Source organism: Mus caroli, chromosome 3, assembly GCF_900094665.2.
Source record: "Mus caroli chromosome 3, CAROLI_EIJ_v1.1, whole genome shotgun sequence".
Classification (NCBI taxonomy): domain Eukaryota; kingdom Metazoa; phylum Chordata; class Mammalia; order Rodentia; family Muridae; genus Mus; species Mus caroli.
Genome location: NC_034572.1, coordinates 26,096,715 through 26,111,564, shown reverse-complemented (window position 1 = coordinate 26,111,564; position 14,850 = coordinate 26,096,715). Strand labels below are relative to the sequence as shown.

At 44.2% G+C, this 14,850-nt stretch overlaps 1 protein-coding gene across 1 annotated transcript in view; it reads right to left on the bottom strand.

Annotated features, from left to right (window-relative positions):
- Positions 1–9,024: 9,024 nt before the first annotated feature.
- The window catches only part of Prkci (protein kinase C iota), a 61,474-nt gene continuing 55,648 nt past the window's right edge, over positions 9,025–14,850 (bottom strand). The window contains exons 17-18 of the mRNA XM_021157863.2: positions 14,651–14,766; positions 9,025–11,551 (exon numbers count right to left, since the gene is read on the bottom strand). Of these exons, the coding sequence (XP_021013522.1) occupies positions 11,464–11,551; positions 14,651–14,766 (204 nt within the window). The 3' untranslated portion in view covers positions 9,025–11,463. The remainder of the gene's footprint in view (positions 11,552–14,650; positions 14,767–14,850) is intronic.

Genomic DNA, 14,850 nt, shown 5'->3' with positions numbered 1-14,850 from the left:
CATGGTTTACCTCCAGAAGTCATCTCAAGAAGTCGCAGGAGGGTGGAGGCTGGAGAGCTATCTCCGTGGTTAAGAGCACTGGATGCCCTTCTAAAGGACCTGGGTTCACTCCTAGCCCCCACATGGCAGCCAGCCCTTGTTTGTAGCCCCAGTTCCAGGAGGGTCCGACACCCCTTTCTGCCCTCTACAGGCACTGCACACAACCTGTGCACCGAAAGCCATGCACCACGCAGGCTAAGTGCCCATACACATAAAGTAAAACGAGAATTAAAAATTAAAAAATTAAAGATGTATTCTCAGAAGAAGCCACACAGGCCAGAGCAGCGGGAGGGAGGAGAATTTATGTGCAAATCCCAGAAGCCAGTGTTCCCAAGATGTTCTACCCACATCCCACATCGGGTTCAGTGGCCTTGCGGCCTTTTGAGAACCGAATCTATCGCTGACGGAGGAAACACCTGCCGCTGAGGGGTCTGGTTAGTACACCAAAGGCAATCTCGATCCTGAAATAGCTCTGCTCCAAGATTCATATTATAAAAGAAACTAACAGCCCCTAACGTCACAGCACAAGACAAAACAGGAAGCTAGGAAGGAGTGAGAATCCGGCTGCCTTTGGGAAGGAGGCTCCTTTCCCTTGCTTTCCACGGCTTTACCTGTGTCACTAGGGCTTGGCCCGGACATGCGTTTGCCTCAGTGCTGCGGAATGCCACAGAAACCCACAATGATTCACTTTCTGGGCAGAGGCAGGTCTAGCCTAGGTCAGCACTTAATGTGTGGGTGAAGGCCTTTCCTTTGTGCAGTTTCCCCCAAGCATTATCAAATTATCCAAACCATCTGGGTGGTCTGTCAAGACCGCAGCTTCTGCAGCTTCCGCCCAGCTGGAGCAGCGAAGGGTTCTCTGCCGAGCTCTGTTCATGATGAAAGCAGGAGACGTGGGGTCTCTTCCCCTGGGCTGTCCAAGATGTATTCCTCGGGAATGTGACACAGGAGGCCCAAACTACTTCAAGATCAGGCGTGGGACAAGACAGGCAAGACTGAGGCCACGCAGCTCCAAGAGAAGGGCCGAGGCTTGAAGCAGACCCACGGGAACGGGCATCAAGTACACAGGGTGGGTTTAAGACTGTGGTCTGGGGCTGGAGAGATGGCTCAGCAGTTAAGAGCACTGACTACTCTCCCAGAGGTCCTGAGTTCAATTCCCAGCAACGCATGATGACTCACAACCATCTGTAATGGGATCTGATGCACTCTTCTGGTGTGTCTGAAGACAGCTATAGCACACTCATGTATAAATAAATCTTTAAGACTGTGGACCAATTGTGTGTTGCACTCTTGATGAGAAAGACAACTCTTTTGAGAGTTATTGGGCATCACTAGAGCCACATTGACCCCGAGTCAGTTACAGCTTTCTGATTCTCCACAAGGGGGAATAACAGGATATGGCATTGGTCTAAGTTGCTAGGCCAGTGAAGTTGCTACCCAGCGAAGACTCAGTAGTCCTGGGGTGAAGGATGCTTCTCAGGATCTTTACAACTAAATGAGAAGTGTGCAAACCACTTAAGAAGTCATACAGCACCCCAAATACTCTCAGAAGGGAAGCAGGATCTGGCCTGGTTAGTACTTGGATGGAAGGGAAAAGTTTTACAAAATGGAATGAAATGCAAGGTACAGTGTTGGGATTGACAAGGGCAGTGTAGTTCTATACGGAAAGCAAACCTCCTGATAAGGGGTAGACATTTCCTCCAGAAGAGCATTTTAAATGGCACTCTGATTTAAAATATTCATTTTTAATATATCTCAGCATCCTAGTCATTAGTGTAGCTCCCAGGGTTCATACTCCCTGGGATGCTCCCTGACCCCAGTGGCCGTGACTGGGAGAGTTTCCAGGGCAATACCAACTTGATGTCTTCATGTCTTGCAACCAAGGTGCAATGTCTTCAGGAACAGGGTCTCACCTTTACTGTTGAGTTCTGGTAGGCAACCAATACCAGATGCAAGAGCTTGTAGTGTGTGTGTGTGTGTGTGTGCGCGCGCGCGCGTGTGTGTCTCCGGATGAACGTTAACCAACAACTCAGAGAGGCATCTCCACCCCTGGCACTAAGCTTTTCATTTGGCAGCCAACTGTGACTTCTGGGAGTAGCATCATTCAGGTAGGGTGACTCCAATTCAGCTTTTCTTGTGTAATGACATCCCCAGCCGTCCTTCCCATTCTCCGTTCACCCGTCGCCACTCCTGTGTGAATCTCGGTGCCTTCAGATCTGTGTCAACTTGGCATAGTTGTAGATTACAGGGTACTGGAAAGGGGCCACTGGTGGGGAGGGAGAGGAAAGATCATTAGGGCGGGGAACAGGTGACATGAAGGGGAACAGAGGACAAATGGCAAGGAAGGTTTAGGTGGAGGTGGGATATAAATTCTTCTTATTATATTGGCTTACACACGGCCATCTTTTCTGTGCCTGGCTCACACTGGCTTTGAACAGTTTAGAATGTTTACAGACATCTAACACATGCAGGGCCCAGGTCAGCAATAATCATCTATTGTAATATTTCTACTTGGGTGGCCCTGGCGTGAGGCACAATGTTCTTTGGGAAAGTCTTGTCTCTTTAAGTAGCTCTGAAAATCAAATACAAGCAAAAATTCCAGGCCCTGTTAGTAAAATACAAGTGCTACTTTCATTTTTTTTAAAGGTTTATTTATTTATTTTTATGTATATGAGTATTTATGTAGCTGTACAGATGGTTGTAAGCCTTCATGTGGTTGCTGGGAATTGAATTTAGTTCCTCTGCTTGCTCTGGTTGGCCCTGCTCACTCAGTCCCTGCTTGTTCCGGCCCAAGAATTTACTTACTATAAATAAGTACATTGTAGCTGTCCTCAGACACACCAGAAGAGGGCATCAGATCTCATTATGGATGGTTGTGAGCCACCATGTGGTTTCTGGGATTTGAACTCAAGACCTTTGGAAGAGCAGTCAGTGCTCTTAACTGCTGAGCCATCTCTCCAGCCCGCTACTCTCATTTTTAAAGGACAAAACCTTTTATACTTTCGAGAATCCTCTGTAAGGGGACACGGTTCGTATTTTCCACTGACTCTTCACACAAAGTGCTGATCACAAAGTGGTGTGAACAACAGCAAATCTTCAGCTTTGCTGATGAGAAGAAGCACGTTTTACAATCAGTTACTCTGGGCAATGAAGTAAATTACCAGTTTGAATTGAGAAGCAGCAGAAATAATCATCAGCAAGGTTAGAAAGACAAATATCCTTTCTTGGCAGCTGGTTTAAACCATTTACCTCCACCCTCCACACCAGCATCTCACACTTATCACCTCCCCCCCCCCCAGACAGGGTTTCTCTGTATAGCCCTGGCTGTCCTGGAACTCACTTTGTAGACCAGGCTGGACTCGAACTCATAAATCTACCTGCCTCTATCTCCCGAGTGCTGGGATTAAAGGCGTGTGCCACCACTGCCCGGCACTTACCAACTATTAACACAACCACTGGCACGGTAGCCCAGTGGGCAAGTCACCAGGTAGGCAAGCCTGGCTGCCAAAGTTCTAGCCCTAAACACACAGTGAAGCAGAGAACCATCTCCTGCAGGCTGTTCAGACTGCTGCATGCGCACCTCGGCATGCTCAAGCCCACACCTACGCACACTCGCCTTAATGATTAAACATTTAAAACCCCAGTCAATGCTTCTAAAATCAATAGGGATTTTTTTGTAAGATTTTTTTTTTATAATGAGTGTGACTGTTTTATATATGTCCACCCCACGAATGGCAGGTACATAGGTGAGACAAGGGCGTCAGATCTCTTAGAACTGGGATTGCAAATGGTCGTGAGCCACCATGTGGGTGCTGGGAACTGAACCCAGGTCCTCTGTAAGAGCGATGAGTGCTTTTAATCACTGTGTCAGCTCAAGCCATATTGTTTTCATTTGGTTGTTTAGTTGGTTATTTTTCTATCAGTCCCAGGGATTCAAATTAGGGCCTCACTATAGCCCCTGCTAAATCATGTTTATGAATGACAATCTGAGTGTCTGAATTTATAGGTTAAATCAATAAAGGACACCACTTTAATGTCCTGTAACGTTTGATACAACTAAGTTCCTGTGCACATTAATAACCGAGTCAACTTTAATTTTATTTGTATTTATTTATTTATTTATTTATTTATTTATTTATTTATTTATTTATTTATTTATTTATATTGATTTGAGACAGGACCTCGTTTAACCAGACTGAGATTAGAGGTACCTGCTGTGGCTGCCTCTGCCCACCTTAGTTTCAACTAGAAATATCAACTCGAAATATTCTTCATAGGAGAAACATGGCATACTTAAACCCTCACATATATTTCCTCACTGCCTGACACAAAGGAGGTTCTCACTCATAGTCCATAAAGATAACATAGAGTCACAGCACCTACAGAGGGAAAGAATCCTACTTAAGCCAAACTCCCAAATAACGCAGATTTCATTCTGAAGATCAATTTGTATAGTATATTGAGTCGATTAAAATCGAGACACAGATGAACACCAATAAAATCCTGAACTTCTTGGTCACTGGCTACTTGCGGGTGAGTTCAGACCGCTTCTGCAGGGTAACTCTGGCCATCATTAGGCAGGAGACTGACCCCTAGTGGTGAGGCACAGCATCATCATTCAGCCAACCAGGGCCAAAGTTGTCTGCCCCACTTCCGATCTCCCACAAGCCCAAACCACACTGCTAGGGAGAGACCATTTTAACCCAGGAGATATCTCCTACATAAACACATGCGTATGCTTTTTAAAAAAAATTCTAAGTCAACTTTTCTGCAACACATTTGTTCATAATATCAAACAAAAAATTCCTTAAAATTGCACTTTTCCAACTCCCGTAGAACTTATATTGCCTCCTCTCAGACTTGCAGGGCCACAGTGGAGCGCCGATTTACACCTCCCCTTCCCCACCCTCCCCCACACCAGAACCCCGCTGCTGCTGCTGAGAAAAAACAGTTTTCACTCCTCCCTCCCTACACAGCACAACATGGAACCTGCTAGAGCCGGAGGGATCTTCCACATTCCGCTCTGTGCCGCCGTGCCAGCAACTCTCACCGTAAATGTATCAAATGTATCTGTTCTCCACCTCGGCTGAAAAGCTTGTTTGTTTGTTTGTAGTGGGCAACAGTTAATGTGAACTCAAATTTCATCGTGCTAAGAATAAACGATAGGTGGGGGTTGGAGAGATGGCTCAGCGGTTAAGAGCACTGACTGCTCTTCCGAAGGTCCTGAGTTCCCGACAACCACAGGTTGGCTCACAACCATCCATCCGTAAGGAGATCTGACGCCCTCTCCTGGAGTGTCTGAAGACTTACATATAATAAATAAATAAATCTTTAAAGAAAAGAATAAACAATAGGTGTATTCAGCCATAAAATCTGGACATCTATGTCAATACTCTATCCCAAGGATGAGCGAACACCTTAGAAGAGGTAAAGCCAGCGGATGGGGGAGGAGAGCTGTGAAATGCTCTCTCGAACTTGACGTGGCTACTGTACTCATGCACCCGGCTGCTGTGGTTGTCTGCCGGTAAGACTTGCACAAAAATGAAACCAAATTCCAAAATGAATTGGGGCGCGCGCGGGGGCTCAAGGTCCCACTCCTAGGGGAGGAGCTACCGGCAGCTGGTGGTTGCTGAGGGAAGGGGGGGTCATAGCGTAGCTGCTGGTAGTTGCTCTGTGCTCCTGTGTTTGGCTCCAGAGCCCTGTGCACAGGGGCCAGCTCTGATTGGCTATGAGTTATGAAAGGGAGGAAGACAAGTAGGGATCTGGCTGCAGCGAGGAGGGGGTCCAGTTAGAGCTGAGATGGAATATGGAGGGTGGATGAACAAAATACATTGTACAAACGCATGGAATTCTCAAATAAAAACAGTATATTACAAAACCTCCCAATCAATGCACAAAGTATACTTTTAAGCTTAAAATAAGGAAAGTTTAGAAAAACATCAAGGTTGACACAAAAACATAAAGGTTGCTTTTCTCAGCCGTGTATGTGTGAAGCGATGGGCCCAATCCTCAACACTATGAGCAAAAATCAAACCATACAGTAAAACTGAGTCAGACCATTCACAGATACAGCTCCTGCGGTACACGGGAACATCTGTGTTAGGGAAAAACCTTAGTGATGAGAAAAGAAAGAAAAAAAAAAAGGTTGCTTACATTTTCTCCAGGGCCTACTTGGGCAAGCTCTAGGCCAATGAGAAACCCTAGCTTAACAACAAAAATAACAAGAAAAAGATGGACCCGAGGATCACTTGAGACTGTCTGAGGCCTGTGTACCACAAGCACACCCAAATTCCAAAGTTACGTTTTTTGCAATACATATTTTATTCTTAAGTATTAATATAAAGTCAGAGAACTACTCACAAAGTTCTTACAAAAAATTTCAAACTTTTATTCATCAGGAAACAATGATGCTTGTGCGTGGTGGTCAAAGGTTAACTTCCAGGAGTGGCTTCCCAACTTCCACCATGTGGATCCCAGGGGTCCCGTTTACGTTGTGAGGACTGTTGACCAGGGCCCGCACTACCGAGCCATCTCGCCCCTAAGTAACTCCAAGACAAGGTCTTCTATCATAAGTTGATCTGGAATTCTGAATACAGCCAAGGAGACTCTTGAACTCCTGATCCTCTGGTCTCCCAGGTTAGCACTTGGGATTTCCTGTTTGCCACGGTGCCCAGCTTTCGATAAGTTTTAAATTCTAGTACTAAAAACCCAGCGCCTTCCTTTTTTTTATTTTAAACTACATTACAGAACACTCTGCAAATAAAACACACCATATGCTGAAATTAGCCAGACCCACACCATGAACTTCTATATTTAGAACAGCCATTTAGAACAGAAACAGTGGTGCGTTAAGCTGGATTTTGTTCACTATTGAGTATATTTGTATTTGCCAAAAAAATGAAAAAAAAAAAAAAAAAAAAACCATGGCAAGATTAAGAACTAGAAAAGCAGCCAGGTGGTGGTGGCGGTGCATGCCTTTAATCCCAGCACTTGGGAGGCAGAGGCAGAGGCAGAGGCAGGTGGATTTCTGAGTTCGAGGCCAGCCTGGTCTACAGAGTAAGTTCCAGGACAGCCAGGGCTACAGAGAAACCCTGTCTCGAAAAACAAACAAACAAACAAACAAAAAAAACTAGAAAAGCAAGATTTATATGTTTGCATAAGTCTGCATTGCCTTTAGTCCTTCATCCCCTAAATTTTAACTCTTCTCGTTCTCTCCCCACATGCTAGTCTCTGCCCAAAGATGCATTGTTTACATGTATACATGGCACATTGTCTAGATTCTGCCTAAAGGAGAAGATGCAGTTCTTTTCTGAGATTATGACTTCATTGTCTACCCATTCTCCTAAACATTTTGCGATTGCATGTTTCTTTAGAGCTGAATGGAACTCACCACTACCCCCAAGTTTTCATTATCACCTGCTGGTGGACAAAGAAGTTGATGGAATCATTTGCTACAGCGACTAAAGCAGCAGTAAACATGGGGTGCAAACCCTACAGCAGGGTGTGGTGTTCTCCGGGCGTATGCCCAGGACTGAAAGAGTGGGGTCATGTGCTAATTCTATTCTTGATTATTTGAGCAGTCTCAAAACTGATCTCCGTAATGGCTAGATTGCTTTTCACTAACAGTGAGTAAAGGTTCCTTTTTCTAAAGGTCCCCTGCAGCATTTGTTGTCAGACTTTTTTTTTTTTTTTGGTTTTTCGAGACAGGGTTTCTCTGTGTAGCCCTGGCTGTCCTGGAACTCAGAAATCCGCCTGCCTCTGCCTCCCGAGTGCTGGGATTAAAGGCGTGCGCCACCACGCCCGGCGTTGTCAGACTTCTAACAGCCACGCTGACTAGGATCAGGTGGTAGCTCTTTGTCTTCATTTGCATTTCCCAGAGAAGCTAGGGACATGGAACTCCTCTTCAAATGGTTACTGGCCACTTGTTTCTTTTCCCAAAGACTACCTGGCCAGCTCATTTGCCCATCTGTTAACGAGCAGCTTTATTATCTTTTCACCGGGAAAAGCGAAACCATGGCAGCCACACCCTGACCTTTCTGTGCATATTTAAAACACAGGAGAGCTTTGTGCAATGTACTCAAAGTCTAAAGTATACGCCACAGATCATCTAGAAATAAAAACTCATCGGCTTCATTAAGTCGCATGAGAGCAACATGTGCGTTTACTGCCTTGGCCGTCTCCTGCAAGTTTGTGGGTTGCCTGTCCTGGGTGTAAATGGCAGAGGTTCAGTGTTGTCACCCTTACTTAGCATGATACACAGTCTACTGCAGTAGATGTGTGGCCGACTACTGGGACTAATGGTCTGTCTTTGCTTCCTTTCTTTGCTAGAGTAAATCTAGGATAGACACCAGCTCTACGACATGTGCCACGGCTTGGTGGTGTTCAGAAACAAGCTGTCAGTGCTTCAAGGGCTGGAGATGGGCTTTACCTTTTGGGGGAAGGAAGCTGGCTGCCCCAGCGACTCAATGATTTATATACAAAATCCCCCTAAAACTCCAAGATCCTTTCTGGACTGCCTGGAAACCTCACCAATGCTCTCTGGAACTGTTTTGAGCAAGAGTGCAATCAGGGTAAGTACAGGGAAGCACTGAGGATGCAATGCCCGGGGGAGAAGGGGGAGCTGTGGTGAAGATTGTGTGTGTGTGTGTGCGCGCGCTTGCACACGCGCTATTAATATTGGCTACTACCCAGAGAAGAAGCACCAGCCTTTTGGAACACAATAGATCAGCGTGAAGCCTAACACAGGATGACCTGCTCAGAAGGACTGAATAAGCTTCAGTTAGAAGTATGGCACAATGCTCTCTGTTCGGTTGATTTCTTGTTTTTCACATGAAAAGACCCAAAGCGGAACAGGTTAAAAGGTACTAGAATCTTTTAGTCCTCAGCACCAAAATGTTGTTTGAGTTACAGAAATAAATACTGTAACAAATGCTCACAGTCCTGGTCTGGAACATTTGTTTTTAAGTTGAAAATGGTGGTCCACTCCTCATAGGTATTAAACATTTTATTTAAAGATTTTAATGTAAAAAAAATTATACAAATACAGATTACATTATAGTGAACAAGGCAGTGTTCTACATGATAAAAATTAAAACAATTTTCTAAATAAGTACTGGCAACAAGGACACAGATGACCAGACCCATCCAGCTGCATGTGATAAACCCATCTGATCACAAGCTTAGGCAACGTAAGTGGTGTCTAAGACACCAAGCGCCATCTCTCTGCCTGTCTCCCTGGAGAGTACTCTGAGAGAAGGAGGCATCCATGACATACAGAGAGTTTGCATGGCACTTAAGGACTGAAAACTAGAACTGAATTAAAATCATCTGTAATAATTCTGTATAAAACACACATAGTAAGTCTTATTAGTTAACAACAATAAGAAAAAAAAAAAGATTTAAAAACAAAGACCACCATTAATTATGGTTAAAACCTTATCACAGAAAACTGTTCATCATTTAAATGTTATTGGCAGAAAATGTACAGGTTTTGTTGTGGGTGAGGATAGGGAAGACATACAACTTGAATTTACTCATCTAAGTTTGTTGACAAATGCATGATAATTCACTGGTTATCCCTTCTTAAAATGTTTTTTCACAAAAAACACAGACTCATACTCCAATAAGAAATATGGCCACAAGAAAAAAAATAACCTGAAGAAAAAGTTTCTCAAAATGAAATATGAAGCCCCAAAGAGTCCCAGGCAGGCTGGACACTGTGCACTTCAACAGCTCTCAGTCTAAAATGCCCCAAGGGAGAAGCACCACTTAGGTCACAGTATACACACCTCAGAGCTCCTACCAGCTTAGGACGGGAATGCTGCCTTTTGATTAAGACACACTGTTCCAGGTCTTAGGGGAAACACACACTTCAACATGAAATGTGTCAGTGTGCACGCACCGCACTCAATGGTCTGCTCCCTCGAACTGATGTCCCGCAGGGGAGGGCTGTGCGCGCGCCATGGCCACCAGCCCGTGGGCTCCAGGCATCATCAGGTCATCAGGCTTTGGCAAGCGACCCTGATGGTCCCTTGTTGGCTTTATCAATGGAGGTTTTCACTGCTCTCTGTCTTACATTATTTGAAGAAAATGCATGACACAAACTTGACACAACTTACACTTCTAATGAAACGTAGCATTCTCAAAGTTATTTTCAAATGCCTACATGTTTTAAATCATCATAATCTCAGCACTACATAGCATTCCTAAAGTTAAATTTACTGATTTGACAACTGTAGCTTATTTAGACGATCATTTTAAAATCCTCTATATAAAAATATTTAAAATAACCAGCAGAATGGTGCTTAAAATGGTACTTCTTTAAATAAGAGGTTGCTAAATACCACTTACTGTTAATAAAAGTAGTGCGCAGAAAGAACTCAAGAACCCTGCCCTGAAAGGGACCTTACTCTGTATCACATGTTAGCTACGACATAGGAGCTCAGGATGTGTGCGCGCTACATAGTCATCCGTGGTCATCATCATTGGTCTTGAATTTCACCAGACTCCACGAAAAGGTCAAAGTACAGATAATGTACTCTGGAGAAGGGACCAAAAGTAGTTAAGACATTCTACATAGAAGATAAATTATTTTCCCACATACTAACTAATAATAAAAATATATCCACTCCGCCTCCCCTGAATAAGCGGAATGCTTTCCTAGGCTGGCTAAGAAGTGAGGGCCTCCTCATTAGTTACATCAAATCTTAAACACCAACAGTAAGAAAGAAAACGGTACGATCGTTCTTTCTGTAGCTACTTTAGACGTCTACTTTTCCCTGTGTGAGCAGCTGCCCACTGGCGCATCCTGTCTCTGAACACACATCAGCATGCTCGTTTTCACTGAAAAGGCAAGCTCAGAAGCTAACCCCTTAGTGTAAAAATAATTAAAAAAAATTAAAAACACAAAATAAATAAATCACTGTGCCAGTTTTTGAAACACAGCTAATAATTTAGAACCCAATTCGTAATTATTAATTACCCAAAGTAATGAGAAGATTTATTTATAGGAGGAATCTTAAACTGAGGGACCTCGGCAACCAGTAACACTAGCAGATGCACTACTCCGCATGGCCCTCCACTGCGCAATTAAGCCTTCAATGACTTAACCCAAAGTGACAACAACTGTGGGAGACTGATGATGTCATCCGTTGAGTGTCACAACGCAGCAGAGGCTTTCTTTGACAAGCTGTGTTGCTTCCTTTACACAAAGACCGTCCTTCCTCATTAGGAGTGTCTGGAGAGCAAGCATAAGCAAGGTTGACATGATTGTCAGGAAGCTAGCTTCTGTTTCTTAGCTCTATTTATCTGTATGATTCCTATAGTCTCCAACAGGATACCGAGAGAGACTTCTGCAGGGGCAACATAAAATGCTAACTATGACCAGGCTAACGGGTGGATCCATGCACTAAACGGCAGTCAGCAGAATCAGACACACTCTTCAGCAGACATCAAGAGGGGGTTGATATACTCGAAACCTTCAAATTCAGACTGATCGATCTTCCTTACAATGTCACTGTTGAAAGAAAAACACAAATATTTATCATAATCAAGATATCTTCATCTTTTAAACTGAAATACAACGAAAAACATAAGGCTAAATGACATTAACTGTGGAAAAACAAGTTCTTAATCACAAAGTGGGTTCTAGAAGAATCAGGAAAAACAATAGCCTCACAAGAAGAGCAAGAACCCTACAGGCAACCAACCTTATAACCGAGAGGCCCAGAATCAGCCTGAGGGTTTTAAAAGGCAGAAATGCAAAGCACAGAGCTACAGACAGCATGGTCCCCTCCTTGCAGGAAGTCTTAAGAGAAAGCAGTTAACTGATAAATTTTGTGTGTGTGTGTACACGTGCACATATATATGCAAGTACATCTGTGTACACACACTTGTGGAGTCTTTCTTGATCACTCTCCACCTCACTCGAGGGTACTGAACTCCATCGCAGCCATCTCTGCATCCCAAGCACTGGCATTACAGGCATGCACCATTACAGGTGGCTTTACATAGGTGCTGGAGATCCGAACTCAGGTCTACATGCTTACATGGCAAGCATCTGCCCATCTCCCAAACCCCACTGTCTGCTAAATCTCATACAGTGTGAGCTAACCACACCTACACCGGGAGGGTAACATCTAGCTGCAGAAATCAAGGAAATCATCATTCGTTATAGAAGTGGAATTTGAAAGACTGGTAGAAATGCAAGAAAATCAAAGAGTTTAGGAACAGAAGGGTGCTAAGTGGTTGGTGATAGCAGGCAGAACGCCATGGCTAGATTAAAAACCACTAATGATGCTTATATAAGGTATGTCACCTCGGCCAATCAAAGACCTGGCTGCATTTCAGGTTTGTCTGAAATAAATGAGATCATTTCAACTGATAAAACGATAGAGGAAAATAGACACAAGACAGAAAGAGTGACACCTGCTGTGAGGGAATGGTAAATGGTGGACTGCTCCAAGCATCTTTTGTCTCTTGGTGATATGCCTAAAAGTCAGGCAGGACCAGTGCTGGGGCAGTGTGGCATAAGTAGGTTAAAATGCCAGGTAAGAGGACAGCTGTTACCTGGAAGGTTTCTGATGAAGGGCTGAAGAACTGGAGCCCTAATAACATAGTAAAGGCATGAAGCAATCAGCTAGTAGGCACTACAGTTTTAGTTTGATTTGCAAGAGTCTGGATCTAGGGTTAAGGCAACATGATAAGAAAAGGAAGCTCAGATCCAAGTGTTAAAGGGAAACCATGCAAAGCCCATCAGCAGTGGGCAGTGTAGACTATGAGGAATGAAAGATGTCAAAAACTACAGGAGCAGACGGCGGGGAAATGGGCAGACATGAGGAGTGGCAAAGCACAGAGAGAGACAAAGGCTAGTACACAAAGGTTCTTAGACTCCAGCTATCTGAGGGGAGATGCTAAACAGATGGAAGTGCTCAGGAGAGCTGCGGAGGGGCAGCAGGAGGCTTCAGAAGCCATCTTGCACTTACTTCCTCATAGGTACCTTGTGAGGTAGATACAATGAGAAGGAACAGGCTCAGAGAAGTTATACAGTTCTACAGAAGGGTGCACAGCTGGCAAGAAGGACATGGATTAAGCATCTCTCTTATGAACTCCCTGTTCTTCCTAACACACAGCTCTGTGGGGAATGACTGCTACAGCTCGCTCTCCTACTAGACAGAAAGCTTTGTGTGAAACCACACTATTTTGATCACCCACGAACATCTAGCACTTAGCGCAATGCCTTTTGCTTCATTTGCCTACTCAGTAGTCACTAAACAGCTAGTATCTACCATACAGGGCCTGCTGCAGCCTCTAAGGTACAAACTGAATATTGCAAAGAGGGTTGGCAGGTACTGAGCCCAGAGTATCCTGGTGACCCACAAAGGGGAAAAAGATAACAGACAATTCTTATAGAGATGAAACTGGCACTGCTCAGGATGTCAAACCTTCTACAGATGCCAGGGGAGAAGGGGATTAGGCAAACAATGCTTTGAAACTTAGCAAGTCAGAAGTCAGCCTGATCTGGCAGAGCTTGAGAGGCAAGTGTCTGTGGTAAGAACATATGAGGCAGCCAGTGCTCACTGGCCTGATGAGAGTCTGGTAGACACCGCTTACCCCTCTTTAGTAACAACATCACTAACTACTTCTTTACATGTCTGAAAATGAAAAGAATTAAATAACAAAAAGGGGATAAGATTTTGTGGAAAAGCAAAACTAAGCGTGCTTTTAGGTAGGAGGAAAGTGTTCAGAGGTAAAGCAGTAAGACAGCTAGCAAAGGAGAAGGCAGATGCAAATGGTGTGGTGGGTGGTGGTGGTGGGCATCAGTGCTTCCAGAAGAGCGTTCTTCCCCAGCAGGAGGCAAAATAAGGCCCAGAATAGACAGTAAGGACAGTCCTGAGACAGAGTTGCCTGAGGTCACCTGAAAAGGGAGCAAGCCACATCAGAGAAGCCTGATTCTTACAGTTAAAGTCAAGGAATGATTACATACAATCCACTGAGAGAAGGCTTCAGAATCTGAGATCATAAGGAGCAGCTTTGAAGGACGCTAGGACTAAGATGTAAGTAAAGAAAGTGAATGCCCAGGAGCAGAGGCCCCTTAGGATAAGAGAAGATATCTTGGGGGAAAAGAGTGAGGGAGAAAGAGATGAATCAAAATGATCTCAAATCACTTTAAATTATATTTTTAAAAGATGTGACACAGACACCATTCTGACCCCTGCTGGCTAGACTGAGAAACTTGCTGTCACTCTTACAAGGGACACCCAGAAACTAGAGGAGATGGCATATTTAGAATAGAGCCATGCAGCCCACAGGCCATGGTCAGTCAGCCTAGGTGTGAGCCCTGACACCTGCTCTTGCTCTATCTCTGAGCCGTGGTTCCTCATCTGTAAAGTGAAGATGAAATACCCACTTTACAAGGCTGCGGAGAGAACTGGAACAACCATCAAGTTAGTAGATACAATCGTTGATAGATTTTAACAGCTAATGATTCAAATACCCAGCAATGTAATGGATACGTATAAACCATAGAATAATTTCATAAACAATTAAATAGCTTTAAGGTTTCAGAGATTTCAAAAGAAACTTGAAAACATTTTTAGTGTGTATAATTACTTACTCATCATCTGGAGTGAGCTGGACTGGTTCATTAGTAAACTGGGAATCGAAATTATCCAAACCAAATTCTCCAGAAATGTTTGGTTTAAAGGGTGGAACCACCTGCTTTTGCTCCATCTAAAAGACATGCAGATGACAGCTGAGGTGTGCACTCGGGACACTGCCCCTCACGACAGCTGAGGTGTGCACTCGGGACACTGC